Genomic DNA, 24064 nt, shown 5'->3' with positions numbered 1-24064 from the left:
CAGGCTCTCATGCCTTACAGTCTTCTCAGGTCCTTCTGTGCTCCCCATTTGCAGTAACTGGGACTATAGAATAAGCTTTAAAAAAATGAGAATTTCACTCTTCAGCTTCCTTTAAAATTCCTAGAGGGATAGATTTTAAAATAAACTAATTTTTACGGTCATAACCTCAGTGTGAAAAAGGATGCTATTGTTCAGGTGCCATTAACAGGCTATACTGTTGCACCGTGGCAGAACAAAAGGGTAGATTTACACTTACAAAATAAATGCAGCATTATTAATTGAGATTTGAACCCCACCCTTGCCCAGATTTGTTACTTTAGCAAAGAGTTTTCTTAACAAATGTTTGCCTAACTAAGAGAAAGAGTGTCTCACCTTTCAGGAAAGAACATTCTAATGAAGCCTGGAGCTTTTTTAACTCAAAACTCAATTGATTTAACTCAAGGCAGAAAAAAAAGGAGGCACTAATTCATTCTGGGCCAATTGTTAATGAGGTAGCTCTTGTGGCTCACTGTAAAAGGATGCCTAGCAAAGTCCTCTTCCTAGAAAGATGTATTTTAAACAACCTAGACGTTTCCTTGCTGATCACATATGCTAAATGCAATACACTGTAAGCCCCCATGAGGCTAACTATGCAGTTGGAGTTTTATTGCAAATATACCACCCCTCTGCCTTTCCATCTGTTCATATTCACCTTAAAAGAATGGTAATATAATTGAGGAGTGCTGCTTAAACTACTAGATTCAATTTAAGATGGCAACAGCCACAAAAGATCGGTCAATTTAATGGAACTAGTATTAGACAAAAATTTAAAGACAGATCTACCTAAAACCACAGTTCTGCAAAATAATTTCTAAAGGCAAAAAAATCCCACTTCTCATTTTCAGCAGCAAAATCCCACTTCTCATTTTCAGCCCTGTATGAATGCTGAGGGCCATTGTAACCATCAGTGTGAGACAAAATGAACCTCAAAAAAGAAGCATGAGTTGTAGAAATAGTCACACTCCCCTCCACCCACCATATTGTGTATTCTTTTACAAGATATCTATTACTATGCCTCAATATGCAGCAAGAGAGCATTTCCATGGTCACTGTAGCCTGCATCTATCTAGAAAAGCACACTTGACCTCTTTATGAGCCCTGATAAGAAATTAACTTTAAGTTTCAGAGCCCAGGTGGTTTAGACAAAATATATTTGAAAAGTTTATATCAATAGTTTATGGCATATGAAAATAGTCTTTGAATACTCTGATATTCCAAAAAACATTTATCAGAAGAAGACAGATCCTTTCCCTTCCCTCCAAAACCCCAACCACTGCTACAACAATGCAGCTTCCCTACTTCAGCTAACTAATCGAGTATTTGAGCATCACTTCACCCGCTTCCAAAATGAACTGGTGACACTTACAGCAGCAGCAGTGATTCCTGGGAAGATTCGCAGAAGCCCAACATTCCTGTTCATATTGGTGTGAACTCGAAATTTCTTTTTGGTATTGGCTCTCCACACTGTTTCCCAGTTTACTGTTAAAGCGAAATGGCCTTTTTAATTTAATATTAAGACATAATATTAAGTAACCTTGTAGCGCTTCATACTTACAACATTGTCTTTAAAACTGTTTCTTATGTAGGGGATTCATGAAAGTCAATGTATTTTTGAAAAGAGGAAATAAAGGTCCATTTAAGACAGCAGCCATAGCAGCTGACCTAACACACCTTATTTATTAGGTACCACAAAATAGGTCTTCAAGGCCATATCCAGGCCAGGCTCAACTGTGCTATATTTTAAATTTAATTCCAAAATAGTCTAGATTCCGAGATATATCAGTATTACTCATCAATATTTCTAAGTTAGTGCTCTTCAAGGAGATATTTAACATGTATACTTCAATTTAATAGCATTTTACAGCAAAGACTTCCAAAATGGATATTTTAGTTCAATGCCCATTAGTGAACAAGATGATCTATCAGACACAAAGCTGTATACCTCTACTACAACCTCTTCAAAAGAGAAGACTGATAGCTGTGAAAAGCATCCAAGTACTAGACCTGATGGGTTCACAATGTTGAACATGTCCTGTTAGTGCCAACTAACCGTTCAGAGTGCTCAGAAAGCCTCAACCAACAGAGCAGCGTGCAGGTCTAGCACAGGCGAGATATTTACTTGTCACGCACTGACCTTACCTCCATTGTTATGTAGTTGGCCTGATACCAGCCTGGATTCATGTTTAGAAAACCGACCTTCATCTTCCCAGACATAAGAGATGACAAATGCAGTTACTGTTGCCGCTAATCACCTCCAGAGTTTATTAGGTAGTTACTAACGATTAAATAAAATAGCAAGGATTCAATTAACTCCGATTATACATTTAGAGCCAGAAGCCAGCTGTTTAACTAATAGTTTGTTTGTGTTGCATTATTAGAAGCCAAGTCATGCATTATTGATTCCAAAATTTTACTACTTCAGTGTAGGAGCACAACATTGGTAGTGCTGACGGCTCCTACAAGGCAGTGGAAGAGGTTTAACAAACAGCAGCCAACAGCTCAGAGCGTCATGCTTCAATGAAAATAGACCATGCTGTAAAGCTACCTGTTTCCCCATCATGATTTAAGCTTTTCAGATTTTGGAGAAACTCCCAAGCAGCAAGACAGATAAAAGATCTGCGTGCATAATACTGACTTGCTTTCAGCCATGCGGAGAGTTACTCACACCAATTACTGTTGCAATCTCTTGCAATCAGCAGACAGCCATTTGCAAGAAAATTCAGAGTACATTTAAAAGCCTCCGTTGAAGCCTACCCTATTGCCCCATTACCAGAGATACTAAAAACTACACAATCCATTAAGTCAGGACAGAAAACAGCAGTCACCTATAAGACTACAAACTTCCCCTTCCTGTCATGTTGCCCTGTCAGCAACTAAAGCCTCTGTATGTTCTTTCTAAAAAAATAGCATTAGTCGTTAAACAGGTCACAAGCAGTTGGCTTGGCATCATGTTTGTCCAATCAGCCACGCTTCAGCACGTGGATTCCTAATGCTCTGGGAATGGGAGAATAGAAATATAGACCATTCCTACAGTTTCTTCTTTGTGCTAAGCTGGCCAGCATGGTTCTGAAACCACCTGGTTGGATTTAGTAGTTAGCCAAGTAGCTCTCAAAGGCCTCCATGAGCTTTCCAAAGCGAGTTAGAGACCTGCAGGAGGTACACAGGTGAGTGCAGAAAGCCATGCATTTGTTCTGCTTGAGGTCCATAGGCTTGGCTAACCACATTCACTCATGAGCACTGTGCTTTAAGAAGCAGCAGTGTTTAGCAATAAATCCAATCCTTTCAACCTTCTAACACACAGATTAATTCTTTAAAAGCAGCCTCCTCTATAAGAAGGGATGGCAATAAAATTGTATCAGAGCTTTCTTTCCTTTATCCTCCATAAGCTACGAGTCCCTGCCAAAACTTCACAAATGCATACTACTAAGTTTGGCAACTATCAGATCCCTAATGCCTGTAACGAACTTGAAGAATGAACTGAGGAAACCTGCCTTGGCATGGATCACTAAGATATTGCCAAAAGTAGAAGACCAAGCAGAGAGATCAGAGGATAGGTTCAGAAGTCAGACCTATACCAGGCCTATACCTGTACTCTTGGAGTACGCTCTACCAAATAACATATCATCTTCAAGATAAATATAATGCATGCAGACATAGTACAGTGATGTAATTCCAAACTATATTAAAAAAAAAGAACTAAAGATTGTCCCTGAGTTAACATTTTCTTGGTCATGAACCTCGTCAGCCTACATAATGTGCTCAGTACTGCAGACTCCACAGATGCCAGTTTTCCATTAGACAAACAAGTCTAAAAAGCAGAACAAAAGGCAAGTGTGATGCAAGAGCCAAAGACAAACAAATATACATAAAAGCCCAACTTCATCTCAGATTTATTCAGAACTGTTGTAAGTGAGGCAGAGTGCCGTGAAGGGGAAAAAAAATTAGAACACACCCTTTGCATCCTCCATCTCAAAGATTACATCCACAAAAGGAAGAATATTTACGTCGCATAGCTAAGTTCGAGCATCTTCATTGTACTGAATAAACCAGCTGTCTTGCAGCCTGTAGTCATACCACACAGCAATCTTCTTTTTGTTAAATTAAAAAAAAACCAAACCCACCTTAGGAATCACTAACAGTTCTTAAGTAAGAAACTCATATACAAGCAAGTGAAGTACCAAAAGCTGTATATATCGGTGTTCATAACAGTTTTTTATCCTATGGATGAGAGTGACTAATTAGGGATATTCAGTTTTGGCACAACACAGAAAACAGTAACCTGTTCTGACTTGGATGGCCTGTGCTTGTAAAGAGTTTAACTGATATAGTATACTGCATTATGTAAATATGGCTACAAAGCTGAGGAACAAACGTAAGCTAGCTACTGGTCTTGCAGAAAGAAAGTTTTTAAAGCAATGTACATAAAATAAATAGGTAATGGCTATTTATATACTGTATCTAAAATGGCTTGGGATAGAAAAGATTGCATTATTCAAGAGACTGCATTCAAGATACGAAGGCCTTTTGTTTATTCTTCCAAACAAAACGATCACATAAACAATACTCTTCTATTTCCAATCTCCCCCTCCCTACCAAACACTACAGCTTTTAAAATCACAGCTCAAAAATACACACACACACACACACAGAGAACTATAGTGATGGGGTTAGTGTGGAAAAAACATCAACCTGACTTAAAAATAAAATAAAAAAGAGAAGCAGCTCTAAACAGTCTAGAAAGCAGCAAAAACCCCCCTTTTTTAAACAGCACCTATGCCACAATGCAGGTTTCAACTTATAATGGGAGAGCAGCAACTAAGAGCGACACCTCCCTTAGGAGTGGTGACTGAACTCCCAGTTATGAAATCAAACAAGAAATACAGCTTTTCGTGATTGCAGAGCTCCAGCAACGCTTTCTTCTCATCCTTCTCTGCAGGGCTACGGGTGAGCCCTACCATTATATAAGCTGCCCCGGCATTCATTACAATTCACGGCGGCAGCCAAGGGGTGGGGAGCACAGGCCAACCTATGGGTGCAAATTCCTGAACGAGGCAAACAAACATAGACCCCCTTTTTTGGCAGTTTGTTATAAAACAATCAACACACACCTTTTGAAATGAATATTTAAATTGAACGGTGTCGTTGCAAGAATCAACATGCCTACTTACTGGGGGGGGGGGGGGTGGAGGGGGAAGGGAAGAGTGACCAAAAGCACTTCAGTGAAGAGAGCTGGCATTTGCCTTAATACATAAATGACTTGGGTTTTTTACTATAAATAACCAGAACTGCCAACCAAGACACGGGTTTGGCCAGTGACGAATAGCTTCTCTCTAATGAGACTGGTGGGTAGACGAGCCCAAAAGGGCCTTCTGCTGTACCACATCTGCATGCACAGTCACATGGGCTCTGTTCGTCCCCTACACAAGTTATGTTTCTCATCATACGGTCCTGTACATGTGCACCACTCCCAGAAGTTACATGCATGTGTGATGAAGAAAGTCCAGCCACGGTAACAAAGCAAGTTTCATATTTGCTTCATTAGGACAATAGAGAAGAGAGGAGAGTAATCAGTTATGAAATACTGAGACTCTTTACACATTTCAAGTGAAATAGTCATCCTTGTCTCTCCTGTTTCCAAAATATGAGTGAAATAAGGCAAGGTCTTTATTTGATAAGCTTTAAGATCTTAGAAATATTTTTGCTTATTCCTACATTATCCATTTCACACAGACATTTCTGATTCTACTGCAAAAGTATTTCCTATTGTCATGGGGTTTCTCACTCATCTGAGGAGTTTGCTAGAATTTTTCACTTCTTTCATGAGTTCCTTGTGCTAAATTGAAAGTCTTGAGGAAGCTGACACACTTGCTCATCTAAAACTGGGTAACGGAACTCTTAGGTGTTGCTAACACAGTTAAGGATCTGGCCAAGAACACAGCCAGTTGATGGGATCAGAAATACACTGGGAGCCTCATCTGACGGGGGAACAGGGTGAAAAATAGATAGCAAAAATGAAGAGGGCTGCAGCTAGGGAAGTGAAGGGAAGGGGACTGCTTCTTCCTCTCCTCTCTGGCTCTGAAGTAGATCGTTGCTTTTATATGGTATGCCTAGCCTCAAACAGCATCTCCTCTCTTCATTTCTGTGTACCAATCCATGATTGCAAGCTCTTATGCCATTACACTCCCCACTCCCTCCATCTTGTCATCTCCCCCCCTCCGCGTCTCTGGAGTTTTCATTCCCAGCTTCATTAGAACCAGGAAGCCTGAGGAAGAGTTTCTGCACGTGGCCTACTTCTCCTGGCATCCTCAGGCTGCTCTCCATAATGCTGAACCAGCAAGAGTCAGCCCTGTCTACAGTCAGCCCTGTCTACAGGAGGATTAAGACATATTATACAAAGTCATTTGAAAAAAAAAGTTAAAAGATGCTAGATTTGTTTGATTTGTTTTTAAAAGCCCCAGGTGGTTCCTTGTCTCCATGAAAGCTTCACGCAAGGATTGTACAAGCAAACTGAAGGGAGACAGCAATGTTTCAAACAATTACTTTGGACAAAATAAAGCGGCACTAGTAGATTGCCCATGCTATAAACTATGTTTTTTCAAAATGAAACAATCCTTCAATACTGACACCGTCATCTTGGATAAATCATGCTACCCTAACTGGGTAATCAGCTGAAACAAATAAAAATAGAGCCTATCACACCATCGGTTTTTAAATCAGAAATCCCCACTGATCTCAATGGGGCACTCTACTGAAAAGATAATGGGACCCAATATGGGCCAAGGGAAGTACTTAATAACTTTCTTATTCTTGTACTACAGACAAGGAATCACAAAACAGTTCATTCAAATCCAAGAGAGAAATAGCATGCAATTTGCAGCTTGATTTCATTATTGATCAGTCAGTAAACGGAATTTATTTATACCCTATTTGATGCAGTTCATAAAAACCCAAGAAAGAAGATTCTCCCCAATTTACTGCAACAATCAACTGACAGCATTTCTGTTGATTTCAGATACATTGTGTTTGACACAGCACAGTAACACAACAGTGGCAGACTCTCTACCTGAGAGATGTCTTACGGACCACTACAGTATTTCACAGGCTTTCTGAGTTTGTATCTGGCTGCTACAAACACACCACTTTGATCCTGAAACTTTGTTAAGTAACTCCCACTCATTAGGTGGAAGGGATACGTTTATTTTTCCAAATTGCAGAATGTCTCTCTCTCTAGTAGTAGAAACCATTCAGAATGGCATGCTGCATGGCACAGGGCTAGACCTCCTACTGCCACTAACGGCACCTAGCAAAAGAATTAGGGAACCCCCTCCTATTTCCTGTTTTTTGAAACAATGGAGATTGTCACCAAGTCCTACTCCTTTTTAATATACCTAACCTATCCAAAAGCAGCGTGCATAGCATGTTATATTTTTTTAAACTGTCCTTTAGTAGGGCTTTTGGCAACTCCTCATTTGGCTAGACTCCAAATGTGTCTCTCTTCTCCCCTCTCCAAAGAAAGGGTGCCATTTATCCAAGAACAGACATCAGCGTGTTAATGACTTTGCAAACAGGTATTGTAATTTTCATGTAGTTTTTCCTCTCCTTAAAAAACAGACACACAGAAATTATAGGGAGTCTGAGTAAGTTTGGGGAAAAAACACTTCACACAGAGCATATTCTAGGTCTGCTGTTTTCAGTGTGCTTGCAGTTTAGACAGGTCCTGAATATACAGGAAAATATCTTACACAATGACATGCATCAAACAGAGAATCTGTTCAAGCTGCAAGTACTATGCAATGACTCTTTTGCCTGATTTTGGAGCCCAGCATGGTCATTAACAAGATTAAACTCTTTGTTCTTTCAGGCCTCACTCCCTCATTTTTATCTTCAGAGCGAGCATTTTCATGACACAGGGGTAACATTCCCTCTGGTTAGTCTGGATCTTTAATCAAAGTCAGTCTAGCTCACATCTATATTCAATAGATAAATGCAGCTGAGTCACAAATTCTCAGCCTTACTAATATTTAAACAGTTTCAGAGCAGATAAAGTGGAGTCAAGCTACAGGGCTTTCAAAGATATTTGAGTTTAAAAACAGCATTTCAACTACATAGGCACAGATTCTTTTCAGCTAGAGCTCTATTGCATGTGGCATAAATTACAAGGCTTAAGAGATGATGTTGCTTACTTGTAATATCAACCTCAGCATTTGCAAGTGGAGGCAGGTTAGGTGAGGAAAAGGCATTGAAACTCCCAGCATCCACCTTAGTCACCCTATTTCCCCTGTACAGTTTATTATAAAAATACAGGCACACCTGCAAGACAAGTAAAGAAACAGGTCTATGAATAAGCCAGTAATTAAAAGATTCAGTAGATAAATACTGTAGTCTGTCCTTTATAAAGTGTTTTCTAAATCTTTAAAGCAACTCAGAGGCCAGTAGATGTTTACAACTCTTACCCTTTCAAAAAGAGTTGGCACATCCGTCACACATTGGTTTAAGAATTTAAGAACAAAACAAGTTAAGAGCTAACTAGTTTCGTAATCCTCTCATGAGGCATAGTCTAGGAGACAGCAAATTTGCCTGAGTCCACTTCAGAGATAGAGGAAAGAAACAGTGTGGACTTTTTAATAAGTTCATCAGTTATATCTAAATTCAGAGTCCAAAACCTTAGCAAAAGGCCTAGTGAAAATAAGGATAAATTTCAAAAGAGTTACCACACATAAATAATTAGATTCCTTCTCAAGTCCCTTAAAGTTTGTCAATTGGAATTTGAAAGAAAAGAGATACCTCAAAGTTGTTATTAGTTATGAAGATCTTGGCCAGTCAGCTATTGCTGCTGTTTTACAAGAACTGGCTTTGGGAGCATGGCAGAAGTGAAATGAGGTGTAACCTGACCAGTTTTCTCTCTGATTTTTTGGCTGCACAGCACCAACATCTTTAAAGGCAGGGTGCTGAGACCATGGGGTTACTTCCATGTCTATTAGGTATATCATCCTCGACACTTCAGTCTTCAGGAACTAGAGCTAGAAGACACTCCTACCAGTTCTAGAGCAACTTTAGAACTTCCAAGTAAATTTCAGTTATAAAACTGACCTACAAATGTTTCAGATCCCACATATTTGCAATGGAACCTCTGATTCCAAGTGTGCTGCAAGCTACTTTTCAGACTTGATAGTCTTTATAGATTGTATATGGGCAAAAATGGGATATGACTCCTGAGAAAACGGCATGTGCTTTGCCATGCAAGCGCCTGTTACCTCAGTGGAATCCATTTATCTTCCTGTTTAAGTGCAATTCCTTACTGCCTACTGGATATTTTGAATATGTAAGTATGTGTCCTGGCTAGAGGGAGGAAAGCAGCTTCTGAGACGGTCTTCACAGGCAAACAGACCTCAGGAATCACGAACTGCCCAGCAAAGAGCAATGCCCCCAGAAGGTTGGCTCGGCCATCATTCTGCAACTCGTATATGGGCACCTGAAGAGCAGAGACTGAAATTACAGCCTGTCCCTTATGTAAAGCCTACACAGCAGAAAAAAAGAGTCCAACTTATGCAATACAAATACATGAATAATTTATGTAACAATGATTTATGACGAAGTTTCCTTCTTCATCCAAACTATTTTAGACTGCAGCAGATGGCAGGGTTTCCCTCTGTGCTTAACAGACTTTTATAATTTAAGTGCTTAAAAGCTAATATAGAGATTATTCTAGTGTGATTAAGCAGATTAAAAGACTGATTCAGGAAAAATATAAAAAATAGAAAGCAGGCATAGTTAAAGTGACTGAGCATGGGAGAAGTGACTGTACAGAGGAAAAGCAAAAGCCCCAGATCACACAGAACTGCCACTACGGGCTTCACAACAGCTCTCTTGCACCATCTTTCCTCATAGGATAGAAAAACTGAGCCAGCAAGTTATTACCAACAGAAAAGGACAAGATTAAAAACTGTGATGACTTCCATGCCGTTTCAGATTGCCTCTTTATTAACAGAGAGTCAGAGCTCCTTTCAGCAATGAAAAAAAAAATCACATGCTCCATTGCTAGATCATATGTCAGGCAGATCTCCAAGCAATAAAGCCAAAAAGAAAGTAAAACCTTGAATATGATGTACCACAACTAGACTGCCTCACGTCAAGACAGCAAGTGGGAGCCTACTCCTTCCTAGACTTTTGTATTTTGACTTCAAATAGACCACATGTGAAAGGGAAGTTATGAAATGGGGGAGGAGAATTTTACAGTGCAATGTTTCATCTCTCTTGTGATTAGAGCTGTATTTTACGCTCAAGCAAGCTATTCTAGTAAGACAACCCCTCCCCCTCAGACAATATGCAAAGGGCTGATCTCCAGCTAAGAGAATGAAAATTAATAAATGTAGTCTTTAGAGGAAAGGAAACAGACCATGTTAGATGCTTTGTGGAACAGAAATGATCAAAAATGCATCTAATGCTTAGAGATTATTAAAAAAATGATAAAGAATGCAACAATGAGTAACATAAGACAGGATAACAACTGATGAAGTAAAAAGGAATAAGCTTCAAGGCTTTAAAATAAAAAAAAGACAGCTAACAACCAGCAGCCACCTGAGGCTGGAAAGATGTTTCTCTTATAAACCAACTAATACACAACGGCCAATGACAGGCTCTTGTATCTTTCTCTGAAGCATCTGGCCCCAGCCATAATGAACTAGTGGTCTGATTTGGTACAGAGTTGTAAAGTCATTAATGATAAAATGTTGGGGCAGATCCTCAGATGGTGAGCCTGTCAATTCTCACTAATTTCTATCAGCACTGTGACAACTCACCCTGGCCAGAGGCCTGCCCTGCACTACTGAACTATACAGTGATAATCAGGATACTACCTAGTTTTGCATATAAAAATAAAAAATGAGGCTTCTGACTTTGACTTCAAATTAAGTCCATTACCTGAGATCCTGTCAGAACAACAGTTTTACCCAGGTTCTCACACATGAAGGATAAGGCTGAAGCGGTATAGGCCATGGTATCAGTGCCGTGAAGGATCACAAAACCATCGTACTTTTCATAGTGCTCCTGGAGATGGAGAGACAGTTTTCACATTGTTAGAGCAATGCACTGACATCAGCAAGTGAGGTACATATTGCATTACTTTCACCGATGCAAGCAACTGCATAATACTTTAAAGGGTACTACACGCATAATTCCTCCTAAAGTTATCCTGTTTTCAGTTTAAATACAATTAAGGGTTAATAGGACACCAAGCACTAGAGCCAGTAATTCTAATTATGGAACAGTCAAAAAGATTCTTCTATGTATACATATTAATGCAGCATTTTTAAACCAGAAGACTGCTAATTAAGAAAAGCTTAGCAATGGCTTTAAACAGGAATGTTAACATATGCAAATTAGCCGTATAGTCTGATTTCTTATTGCCGCTTTTACTTTAGGGATTACACCATTTACAGGAACAGATTAGGCAAACCAAGGCTATCATAACATATAGAAAAACCAGTCCATTCAATCCTGGTGGCAGACAGGCAAATTGCCAGTGTACGAGTGCCCTCTTCTGTTGAAAAGCCATCCTTCCTGTAGCAGTATGTGACTGCTGCAGCAGAAAGAGGTGAAGAGGCTTCTTCTTGTCCAGTAACATACATACACTTGCTGGCTTTTAAGAAGTCCCTTAGACTGTCAGGCACGTACAGATGCAAAAAGGAATTTTATAACTTTAATCTACATACAATTCCACACAGGAGTTTTTTTAATGCAAAGCCATGAACTGCATAGCTCATCCTGTTGGAATAAAGTCATCTGCTGGCTTTTGGAGGAAAAAGGAATTGGTTCCTCTATTTTAAGAGTGATGCACATAGTAAACACTGTAGTGAGAGACACTGATGTCCCTGATGTAATTTGGTAACATGGAAAGGATTACATACAAGTCTAAGCAGATACATGAAGTGCCAGCATGGATAAAAAAGGGGGGTTTGCCAGAGAATTAAACAAGATTTCTTTTTAATTACACTTCTTATGCTACAGTAGGCACACAAACTTGGCATCTTCTGATAATAAGGTCACCTCCAAACTCACCTGCAGATTTCTACTTGTCCTTTTGCTATTTCTTCATTGATACTCATGCCTACATGTTGTTACCTACTGGAAGTTTCAGGGGATTTCTGCTTATCTCTAACAAGTTAACCAGCAGAACAACAGCCAGTGTTGCAAGATCTTTCTGTAGGCCAAACTATAGCGTGATGCAAAAAGCATGCTGTAGTTATTCACCTGTAGTTTATGCTGTAGTTATGCAGTAACAAGATAAGTAAGTTTCAAGAAGGGCTGAGATCATAGAAATAGCCACTTGTCCTCTCCAACTCAATCAGTACACTCACGAATATTTTCAGCTTTATGAGCCTTATTAGATGTGAAAAAACACAGCTTGCTTTAAGCTTCATAACATAAAAGATCAGGCTGGCAATTAAGGAGATATCCCACAGAAACATCTTGGAATGTTTCAGTCTGGAAACTCATCAGCACATTACAGCTGTGCCAAGTACGTGTCCAAGATGAGCACAAAGTGGCAGTGTCTATAGATAAGCCAGAGAGTTTAAGAAGCTTTTTTTTCTCTTCTCAGCACTTTTCACTTGGATTACACATATTGGATACTTGTATATACAGAGAAGCTGCATTCTGTGTGCAAGAAAGAAACACTTTTTTTTGTAATAAAACTAATATGCCATTAAGGAAGAAAGGTATATTCTCTCCTGTTCAGCATGGGATTGCCGCCTTCTACTCTTGGGCCTGGGCTTTTCCCAGCTGCACCTCTGCTCCATCCTAGAGGCTCTCCACCTATACACCAGCTCCGTCTCTTCTCTGCCCTGGCAAGATGCATTCGACAGGAGGAGCATCATCCCTAGTTTGGTGGTTTCAGGATTAGAGGACCTAAAGGTGAAAGGCTGTTACCTGAATCTTTAGCATCAATCCCTGCATTATTATACTGTTCGCATGCATTGCTACAGCTTGGTTGAAGAAGGAAATTTACACTATAAAGCCCACTATCACAGAGCAAGCAGGAGTGGAAGAGTAATATCTTACTAGGCCCAGGGTTATTTATTTCTAACAGCTATGAATGAATTCCTGGTGTGAAGTATTTGAAATGTTTTGCATTTCTACTTTCTTAAAAGCACACAGCTAAGTTCAGACATGGGGACAGGAGCAGAGAAATGCTGATTTTTTAAGCTAGAGAAGGATGCAATGAATTTATCTATATATGCAGAAATATCTAGGGCTTTAAATATTTCCCAGTGTGGGAAACCTAACCATGATAGTATTTTTTCTACTGAATGCAAAGCCAAAGCTAGTCGAGTCTGGCTGTGTCCAGAGTAAGAAAGGCATAAAGACATGAAATTATTTTCTACGTCAATAGCCAACTATTAAGCTATTCGAACACTCAAATGATGTGTAACTAAGCAACCTTCAGTTAAGTCACCTACACCTAAGGATTTTATTCAACATTTTTGAACAGTGAATTTAAGTCAACATTTTAGAACATATCAACCTACATATTACATACCTTATTCAACCATAGCTGCAATTTTCCTTTTTATTTTCTTGTACAGAATTATGACACGGTTTATCATTGGAAGAACTATATAACTTTAATGAGTTTGCAACATTTTCAAAAGGGAAAAAAAAATTCGGCAAGCCTTGCAAGCACAGTACTTGTTACTTTGCAAGTAACTAAGCAAGGTACATAACATTTACATTTTGAATAAACAAATATATATGTATGGCACTAATGAATTGTTTTATCTTGCTAAGTGTACTAGATATACTGCTGGTTTTGTTTAAGCAACAAATGAATTCTTATCCCACACTATAGTACCTCAAGTTTCTTTGCAATTTTGGCCCAGTCCTCTGGCGTCATGTTGGAAGAATCAAGCAGCGGTGAGAGCTCCAGGATTGTGTAAAAAATTCTTTTGTTTTGCTTAGAGACACTAAGACAAAAGAGAATTGGAAAAAAATAATTCTTAGAGCTCATATCAGCTCATCACTTTTGATTTTTTCTCTAAATCAGTAGTTTTCACCCTTTTCCTCCCCATCCCCCAAGTCTATGGAAAAAAAAAGGTCTTAAATTTGGCACATAAAATTCCAAGTTTAGAAGTTCATGGCTTGATGTGGTTTTAAGCACAAATCCCTAAATTTAATTTAATAATAAATATAATTTGGGAGGCGGAGAGGGGCTGGCAAAACTAAAGACAGAAAAGAAGAACCCAGACTTACTTTGTTTAAATTTGGAACTGAGTTCTAACAAAAGTCAATACAAAGCCTTAAGGTTTAAAAATGCTTCATAAGCTATTGAGAGGAATCTATAAAGCTCCCAAGGTTTATAGGGGGTCAAGAGAAGAGTTGCAACAACTTTTTGAACCTTTGATAAATATAAATCGATACCCTATAAATAGATACTCTTTCCTGACACAAAGGGTATCTTCTCTTAAGAGTCTTATGACTGGGATTCATTTTTGTGGCCTTTAGAAGATCGACTCTTCTCAGTTTCTCTGACCTCAGATTTCAGAAAAAACTCTCTTGGTTAGTTAAGATCTTCAGGTAAACTGTTGCCTTTGCTAGTAATAGGCTAATTTTGTAAAACCCCAGTCCCAGCCTATTAGGCCTGTTGTCATCTTGTTATGAAAGTTTGCTATATGGTACCAGCTGTCTCTTGTTATGATGTGGAGTTTAAGCATGCGATAATAGCAAAGATCTTAAAATACTGCCATAGGTTGAAAACAGAGGCCTCAGAACTATAAAGAACTCACTGGCGATCAATTATTGGCCACTCAACAAGTGCAACCTTGACAGCTGGGAAAAGATTGCTCGAAGTACAATAAAAACAAGACAAAGCAACTGTGCAAGGGAAAAAAACCCAATCCAAACCAAAAAGGAACAGCCAAGCAATAGGATAAAGTACCTGTGGGGCTGAGGAATGTAACACTTTCAAACATCATGCAGTGTGTAGCCCAGCAGATGGAGACCAAAGATTAAGAAGTGTCTAGACACTCAAACATCTTATAAAGTACATGATCCCAAAATGGAGGGGACTTATCAAAGGCGATGATGGCTATGGAATCACAGCGGGATTGTCCTAGCTCTAAGCATGCTGTCTGCTCTCCTTGCTTCCCAGGACCACGGGTCTCCCTTTCTCCACCTGCCTATCTCAAGAAATCTGACTCTTCAAAGACCTTTGATTTGCCAGCCAAATGGACTGCATACAGAGCATGTGTTTTACCCCACAAAATATGCCCATTTCTCCACACTAACTTTCTAACCCCTCAGAGTAAAGTCAACTGCATAAAATTCCACTTGGCTAGTTAAGATTTGGGGTAAAAAAAGAACCCTACTACTATTATTTTCTGCTACCTTTCTGAAGCGTGGAAGAGGATAGAATATCTGCCATTTTCACGCATTCTTATGATAGTTGGAATATGTTCCTATTTAGCAATGCAGTGGCCAACAAGAAGCTAACAAAGAACTGCTAGTGGGCCAGCTCTGCCCTTCCTACTCGCTCTTCCAGGCAGAGCCACCCAGTAGCATGTTTAACAGGATCATCTTCAGAGTGTTCTCAATGCTTTTCCACTGCCTGAGGATGATGGAAAGTTCCCTGCCAGCTGTAACTGTGACAGATACTTCAACATTTACACTGGAAGACAGTCAAAGGCTATAGAAAAGACCAGGATACTGCATGGATGCATAGAAGTTCCCGAAATAAAGTGCTTAGAGCACAGAAAAGTTGATTACCTTCCCTTGGCATTCGCAATAGTGTTTTGTTCCCACTTGCTATTCTTTGTATATATTCTTGTATATATTTATAGCAATATAAAATATGTAAAAACAAGAGTCAATTGTCAATTCATCAGCTAATAAAATCTGCAGACCCACTCCCCTTATGAGGCCTGTAAGACAGCTGCGTGCAGCAGAGAGAGCATTTAAACAATGTGTAGTTTCCATTCATAACCAACTGACATACTGTACCTAAGAAGTTAAACTTCATATGAAAAATTGCCTTGTTGGATATCACATTTACACATGCTAAGAGTAACTTTGGAAGTCAGCTGAAAATCTGTGAAAAGAAAGCTCGCTTGTGGATGGGCTGTTTAAATAAAACACGACATACCGGCATCAGAGACCAGCCTCGTCTACAACTTTTGATGCCCTTCTCTAAAAAGAGATCATATTGTTCCTATTACATCGAGGTTATCACACAGATATACAAAGTTCACAAAATACTCCTATTTTCTCCCCTCAGAAACTCACAATATTTCTCAACTGCCTAGTTAAAATATCACTCGGCTAGCACAAAAGAGAAAATGGCAAATTGCCATGACTAACCTCCAGAAACGGCACTCAGCAGTGCCAGAAAAACAAGACAAGATTGTTTTTTAAACCTCAGTTTTTGATGCAAATGATTGCTTTAGGCTTTTCTGTTCTTCATGGAAAAGATGTGCCAGGAAAAGTATATTTAGGACTCAGATGGGTATATTAGTGTAGTTTTGTTATATTTCAAATCCCTTAAAGTATTTAAAAATTATTCAGTTACAAGCACAATATTGTAACAGAGATCCATTTTTCTTAGTATAACCATCATGTTTAACAGAAACTGTATGTTCACATCAATACTCCTCCACTGGGAGTCCATTTCTTTTCCCTTTACCCCTTTTCCTGCCATCTGCCTTTTAAGTGGTTACTTTTAAAAGCTTTACACGGAGACCTCAATACAAAATAGAACAAAATTAATAAACCTTACATTTTCTTTGTATGTCCTGATTTTCTCCTTAAAGATTAAAGAATATCCATTTTTACTCTTATAGCAAAACAACTATAGTCCCATTTATTTTTGAATGACTGTGTAAAATCATCCTTTGTGCAAAGTTAACATGTTTATGGGGTACAGTCATTCATCACAGCTGGGGAATATCTCAAATTAGCATACTTCCCTCTAAATAAAACCTATAAGCTTATTAATCATTGCCCAACAGTTAAGAAGCAACGCAGATTAATTATAAGCCCATCGCTTATTATCATAATGTTGCATAAATTTGGGAAAGACAATCAGCTTTTAGGGTTTTTTAAAACAGGCAGCCTGCAGAATTAAAGCACGAGGCCTGTTCACAGATGCATTAATTAGATGCTACTTTTTCAGACATATGTTGAAGATAATTCACACAAAGCTGTATATACCGTTTTCTTAGTTTCTATAGAATATTTGTATGTTTGCACAGCAGCAAATTAATATCCAAAACAAGAAAAAAAGGCAGGACTAAGCTGCCCAGAATGGTTACTTGTTGCCTAATTTAAAAGTTATTTCTCAAGCAGTTGTAAGACACTTCACTGCAAATATATCAAAACAGACATTTTCTATCGTACCAGACATGGTAGGCTTTTTCCTTTTAAGTCAATATAAGCATTTTTGCTAATCTCATAATGGATTCTTCACATTAAATGTTTGGAGATGTAATTGTCTGAAAATTAACAAGATACTTCCTAACCCTTCCTCTCCCCAAGGAAAATGTACTTACGGGAGCACCAATGTGTTATCGGGAAATTCATGGAAGTTGTTCAGTTTTGTTTCCTGGGCATATGCCTCATCATGCAGCATCGGCATTGTTTTCAAGCTGCTTACTAATTTATTGGCCTCAGGAGCAAGTCCTTAAAAATAAAGAATAAAGGAAGTAAATAAAGGAGCAGGGATGGAAGGAAGTGAGTGGCATGGTAAGGAGGGAAGAAGTCAAGTTACACAGCTATTTGCCCATCCTTCCAAATTAAATTTGAAGAGTCTATTGCCAGTTTAAGAATGTGAAAACAAAATATAACCAATAAATCTCTGTGCAGTTATTCTTTTCTTGACTTAAAGTAAATAAATCCTTTATTTAAGAGAAATAATGTTACAAATCTCCATATCAAATATTTATGTTTTGCCTATTTTTAATTGTTGCTTGTGTGCAAATACCGATCAGCAGTAGGGTCAGGAATCCGATTTTTGCAACTGTAGCAAAAAGCTATTATTCTCTTTTACTTTTGCCATAGCTATTCTCTATCTAGTGGCAGAAGACTTAAAAAACACTGAGCATTATTTTGTACTATAAAGTTGTGATATTTTTTCCTAAGCTTCTTAGCCTACAGCAGTATTGGCACAAACACCAAGGCACTAGTATGTCTATACTGGAAAGCTGCATGTTATGTCTCACTGTCAATGGCAATAGCATTTCCATAGAGAAAAAAATAAATACAAGAGAAAGCTAAAATAAACCCCGCAGTAGGTATTGAGCGTTGACAGATATAGACAAAGATCTATATATACACAAAGATAGAGAAACCTCACCTTTCAACAAGAGTCTTAAAGGCTAAGTGCTCTAATCACTCTCTCTTGAATAGGTTCTTTCCACGAGCAGGTTTAGGACTGAACATCTCAGTTGACAAGAGGTAGAGAAGGTGTCTAAGCTGCTGAATAGAAAAAGTCCAAAGCGTAGATGCACCTTAAGCTCTGTTCACCCTCTCCCTGCCCATGATGTTATCTTTCTTTATGTGGCAGGGACCCTAAAATGGCTGGGGCTTAAACTAGCCTAAGTACATTTAGTGTGTGCTGGATCTGCAGGTGTCCTGGTTGCAACCAGGCATTTCAAAGGGAATCCACATACCATTCTCTGTTGGACAGAAAGGCACCTAAATATTTGATGTTACAATCCTCAGCATCATAGAACTCAGTTCATTTGTGAATCTAACTTGCAACTCACCTCCCAATACCCTGTTTCAGGAAGGACAGCGACAGTCCTGGTGTCCAGAGTCAGAAGCCACCCCCTTTTTTCTTAAGTCTGACTTTTTGAGATGTTTTTCATTCAAGGAACTTCCATCAGAGGTACTTCCTTCTGGACTTCAAGATTCTACTGGCATTACTGTCCAGTTCAGTTTAATCTCAGTGAATGTGTTTTATGCCACCTGTTCAGATGGCGAACAAACTCGCAAACCTCATTACTCTACTTCTGCTAGTTCTAGTTATTCCTAATCTAAGGCCAAGTAATTCTCTCCTACTTCCCAGTTCTTCTGTTTGTCCAAACACGATTCCCATCCAAGTTAGCATCTGTATTTTTTTATTGTTTTGCCTTCAAAGTTTATTTAAAATACTCCAAAATACAGTGAGTATTTTCAATAGTGTTTCTATATTTTTCCGTTTACTTTCCAAACTGAAGGAAAAATCCTTAAGAACTCCCTAATCTCCTTCCTGGCTTGCCTTAAATGAAGTAGCAGGCCCCTTCATAGCCAACTTTCTCACAGGACGGCAGCAGCATTTGAGTGGATTTGTTTGGATTCCTGCCGGAATACTTTGTTTCACAAAATATACTTAACACGCTTTCACGCTTTGGATGTTTCGTTCATTCAGCTATAATCCCTGCTTTTCCTATTAAGGATGTTCCTAGCTTAGTCACAAATGGCCACTTCTGCTGAGCTTGGGCATAGAGTCATTTTGGCTCTGAAATGCAGCCCAGCTTCAAGTGTTTTCTGGGTGTTTTCTGATTATTCTTCTGTTTGTCCAATGCTCATCTTGCTCTGAATATTGACAAAGGATTAGACTGTTTATTTTTTGTATTTGCCCCAGGAACTGGAGAGCTGATGTACGTTAATATTCTTAAATCCCTTCTTTATAAATGACAGTTCCTCATCTCTTCTCTTAATCACAAATCTGTCAGGATTTTTCTGTAATTGCTTGCACTGAACTTAAACCTTTTTTTTTAAGACATTCTGCAGATGTATCCAAGATGACCCACTTACAACCTATGCAGTCCCCTAAATGCATCCACGTTTAGCAGTGTTTTCTGCTTTATGACTTCAAGAAGCAAACACAGGGGAACTCAAGTGCAACTGTTTTAAGAACACTTCTACTTTATTATGCATAGAAAACATCTTTTCTGAGCCAAGCTTCTTAACCGAGTATTTGAAGCAACTTCACCCCTGCAGAGAAGAGGCAGGCTGTGCAACTTGTCCAAATAGTTCTCATCAACTTCTGTCCTTTCCCTCTTTAGCTGGCCAACCCCAGCATCACAAAGCAGATGGACAAAGGCAGAACAGCAAACAAGCAACTGTGGCCGAGGAGAACAAGCATAGTTCTGTCTCATCTACACTGAAGGACTCTGCTTTTCACTCTGGTGCTATAGATATCACAGTAATAGCTACTTATCAATCAAGATATCCTATAACCTGTGCTGCAGCAGAGAACGGGGAGCTGACAAAGTCTGATGCAGCTGTGTCAGCAAGGATCTGCACCCAAGAAACCATGGGAGCTGGGGAGAAGGACCATACTGTACATCAGCATGCTGAAGTCATCATCCCCAATCCTAACAAACTCTCCCTGCTGAGTAATACAAAGGACTTCATTAAACCAGTTTTTACCTATAGGAATATCAATAGAAATGGCACATACATCTACAGTGCCAGATCCCAAAAGTAACGGCTACATCTTGCAAAGGCAGAGAAGCAGAAAGTGTTCTCCAAAATATTCATTTCTGCAGCTGTAGTACTCGGAGCTTTTGGAAGTGAGGTGCATAGGTTTCAAACAGAAAAAGGTCTGGAATACAGCAGCCACTGCTTTGGCAATAGATCTAGTATGTCTAGAAAAGACAGATAATTAACTAAGTTACCCAGGCAGACTCTGTTCAAAGATAAGTAATCTTTCTAAGGGGATTTAGCTTAGTTCTACTTGTATTTGTTGGGTGGTTTTTTTCTTAATATTTCAGGTAAAAGCTAGGAACGAGATCCAGCCCCCAAGCCCAAGGAAAAGATCTTCCTGAAGGCACCAGCCAGGAAGAACATGAGCACAAATTCAATGCAAAGATTACTATCACAGTAACCTCACTAAGGAGTGCCGTACGTTTCTCTTTCTGAAATGAGCTACCGATAAGCCAAAAGAGGCTGCTGTAGGAGGAAATAAGTAGGAGGAAGTAGAAGGAAGAAATTTAGAAAATGCACTAGAATGGCTTATTTGATAGCAAAACATGAATACTGAGAGAGTCTGCAACTGAGTCTGGTTGTCACCCAACTCGCACAAACAGAAACAGACTATCCATCCTCTGAAAATTACTTCTGCACAGGTAACCTGTAGATGTGCAGAAAGTCCAACAGGTCCAAGACATGCTGTGCACACGTGCACAGGTCAACTGCAGAACCTCTGCAAGAGGTTTACAATCAGACCTCGTAATGACAAATAATCGCTCCATACATGCACAACGAGCCCAAGGAATGTAATTCTATCAGTCTTGTACATGGGGGCAGTTCTGCATAGGAACACATTCCTTGCAGAACACATTAGGCCTATCAAAACTGTCTGATTTTAAAAATGAAACCGTCTTCTCCCAGCAACTGGAAAGGCCATAGAACAGCTTGTAAGCCTGGAGAGAAATTAGTTAGGTAGAAGCCTAGCTTGATCCCTTCAATTTGAGCAGTTGCTGCTATGAAAGGTTTTGTGCAGCTCAAGGAAACTACTTCTGTTCACCTTGCTTGAAGTAAAACACTTGTAGTTCTAGATATGGTTGTAAACAGGCACTTCCTATCCATTGATTAATAAAAGAAATTAGCATCTATTGTTTTTCCCTTTGAAGCATGCTGCCTTTCCCATGCCCTTTCACCAGCTTCTGGCTGAATGCTAAAGACTGCCAAATATTCTGAAAGAGGTACTCTGGCTGCTCTGCTGCTAGATCTGTGTATGAAAAGCAGGTTGAAACCCTCACCAGGATGTAGCAAGTCAGCATCATTAGATCATAACTGTTAGATTGTTTGCACACGCTTTAATGATTGACACTTGTTAAGCAAAAGGAAAACAAAGGCACACAAGATGAGAGGAGTTTATGGAGTTCATTTATAAAAGAATAAGACATGCAATTTTAATTTATTTGCTTAAAAAAGGTGTTTGGGAAGCTGAGACAATGGAAATAGGAAATTATTTTAGTATAAACAATGCAGTCAGAGAGAGGAAAGTGACCACATGTCATTTGAAATAGACTTTTTTTTTTTTTACAACTTTGATAAATGAAACACAAAGATGACAACCATAAAAAACAAAGCAGAACAACCCCTTAAAGCATCTTCCCTACAATAATAAGGATCAGCCAGCCACCATCTTCTGAGAAGGGGGATATGTATTAGAAAAAAAATCTAGTCTAGGAGGCTCCGAGGTGAAGCCCCAAGTATTTTAATCCTACAAATGAGTAGCTGAGATGCTATTTCAAGCAGGGGCTTGAAATTCTGTAGTAGGGAACACAAGTACCCACACTTCTGAACCTACAGACACAGGCTCTGGAAGCCCTGGGATGATCCACAAACTGAATACACATTCATCAAAACTGAACTGCTTCCCTCTCTCTGCCTGCCTGCTCCCCCCCCACCCCATTACCCCTTTTCCCTTTATACCAATGTTGGTAAATGCACAGCCCTGCAGCAAGTCAGCCCTGGCTGAAATCCGTTCTTTTCCCCAGACACATTAGCTGGCTGATGCTTCTGGCATCCCTTGGGATCTGTGCCTACTGAGTGAGAGTCTAGTGGTGCTTAGGTGCCACTCCAACCAGCTTCTGGACTGGGGCCTGGGGGGGTGTTAGGTGAGTTTAGGCACCTACCTGTTGAAATTTAGGGGCATCTGAAAACACATAGCATATACCTGTAGGTGCCTAAGAAGCTTTCAGGTAAAATGCAGGCAGTATACTGAGACATCTCAGAATTCAATTTTGGCTTTAAACATTTTTCAGCTGGTGGGAGAGCGTTTGGCATGTCTAGGGCACTTTGACAAGTCTCACTCTCCTGTGGCAAGGTAAAGCAAAACTCTTCCATGATTTCTTGTCCTTTCTTGAAGGAAGTGAAGAGCTGGTAGGAGAGCAGCAGAAGCCCGCCCAGAGGCAGGTGAGCACAGATGCTGCATCTGATCTCACTCGTTATGACACTTGGCAGGATGTATGCTGCCACTTGCATCAGCTGCGTCTGTCAGGTCACCACTTGGAAAATCCTTGACGTGGCCACCACCTCCAACAGCCCACGCTCTTGCTAGTAGGAGTGTGAGGCACGTGCTCTCCAGGTAGCCTGGGATGGTGGCTCTTTTGGGGCTAAAAAAAAGACCGCATGACTGGTACGATTAAGCTGGTTTCATTTTCAGTGCGTGAAGGAGGGGAGAAAGGACTCATACTTCAGGAAACACACCGTCCTCTGCCAAAACCTGCTCTAACTAGCTGTGAGGCTCACTTTGTCAGAAAGATGCCTACCAGCCAAGCTACTGAAATAACCAGCTGGTAGGAACAGAGGACTGGAGGAAGGCGCATGCCCTTCTGGCGTTGCTCATGCCAGTTACGAGAAACCCGGGGATGCTGAACCATAAACCGCGCCAGTGAGAGCGGTCACAGAGCAAGGCTGTTAGTTAAGGAAGCGGCAGCCTCAGCCTCCGCTCGCCAAGCAGCGCACCCCCAGCCCGGCGCCCCGCCAGCACCCCACGCCAGGCCTGTTTCGCAGCGTACCCTGAGGGGAAGCCCGCCTCCGCCGCCCCGCTCCCCCCTCCGCCCGGGGCCCCCTCACCCTTGACATCCTGCACCATGCCGATGGTGCCGCCCGTGTTGATGACTAGCACCCGCGCCTCGGCCTTCGAGCCGCCGGCGGAGACCGGGGGGCAGCTGGGGCGCTCCTGGGGGCGGGTGCCGGTCAGGGCTCTGCCCAGAGAGCGCGTCCTCGCAGGGTGCTTCCCCGCCGCTGCCGCCTCCATCCCGCTCCTGAGGAACCGCTACCTCCCGCCTGCCCGGCGAAGGGGTAGTTACAGGGCGGCTGCGGGGCCGCCCCTTCCCGCCCCGCCGGCCGGGCAGGCAGCGGGGTGGGGCCTGCCCGGGCCGCGGCGCTGCCCCCAGAGGCGGGGAGAGCCGCCATGCCCGCCCTCCGAAGCGGGCCGCGAGGAGGCGGTGGCTGGAGCTCGAGGGCTGCGGGCGGCCGTGAGGTACAGCCGGGGGACGGCGGGGCCCCTCGCCCCGGGGGGAGGTGAGGGAGAGGG

General features: G+C 40.6%; 1 protein-coding gene across 1 annotated transcript in view; it reads right to left on the bottom strand.

Annotated features, from left to right (window-relative positions):
* The window catches only part of ASPG (asparaginase), a 48105-nt gene extending 24255 nt beyond the window's left edge, over positions 1-23850 (bottom strand). The window contains exons 1-7 of the mRNA XM_072864901.1: positions 23602-23850; positions 17577-17706; positions 13889-14000; positions 10960-11085; positions 9428-9511; positions 8223-8349; positions 1406-1518 (exon numbers count right to left, since the gene is read on the bottom strand). Coding sequence (XP_072721002.1) covers positions 1406-1518; positions 8223-8349; positions 9428-9511; positions 10960-11085; positions 13889-14000; positions 17577-17706; positions 23602-23785 — 876 coding nt within the window. The 5' untranslated portion in view covers positions 23786-23850. The remainder of the gene's footprint in view (positions 1-1405; positions 1519-8222; positions 8350-9427; positions 9512-10959; positions 11086-13888; positions 14001-17576; positions 17707-23601) is intronic.
* Positions 23851-24064: the final 214 nt, after the last annotated feature.

Source organism: Ciconia boyciana, chromosome 6 (assembly GCF_034638445.1).
Source record: "Ciconia boyciana chromosome 6, ASM3463844v1, whole genome shotgun sequence".
Taxonomy (NCBI): Eukaryota; Metazoa; Chordata; class Aves; order Ciconiiformes; family Ciconiidae; genus Ciconia; species Ciconia boyciana.
This window is presented reverse-complemented; position numbering and strand designations above follow the sequence as displayed.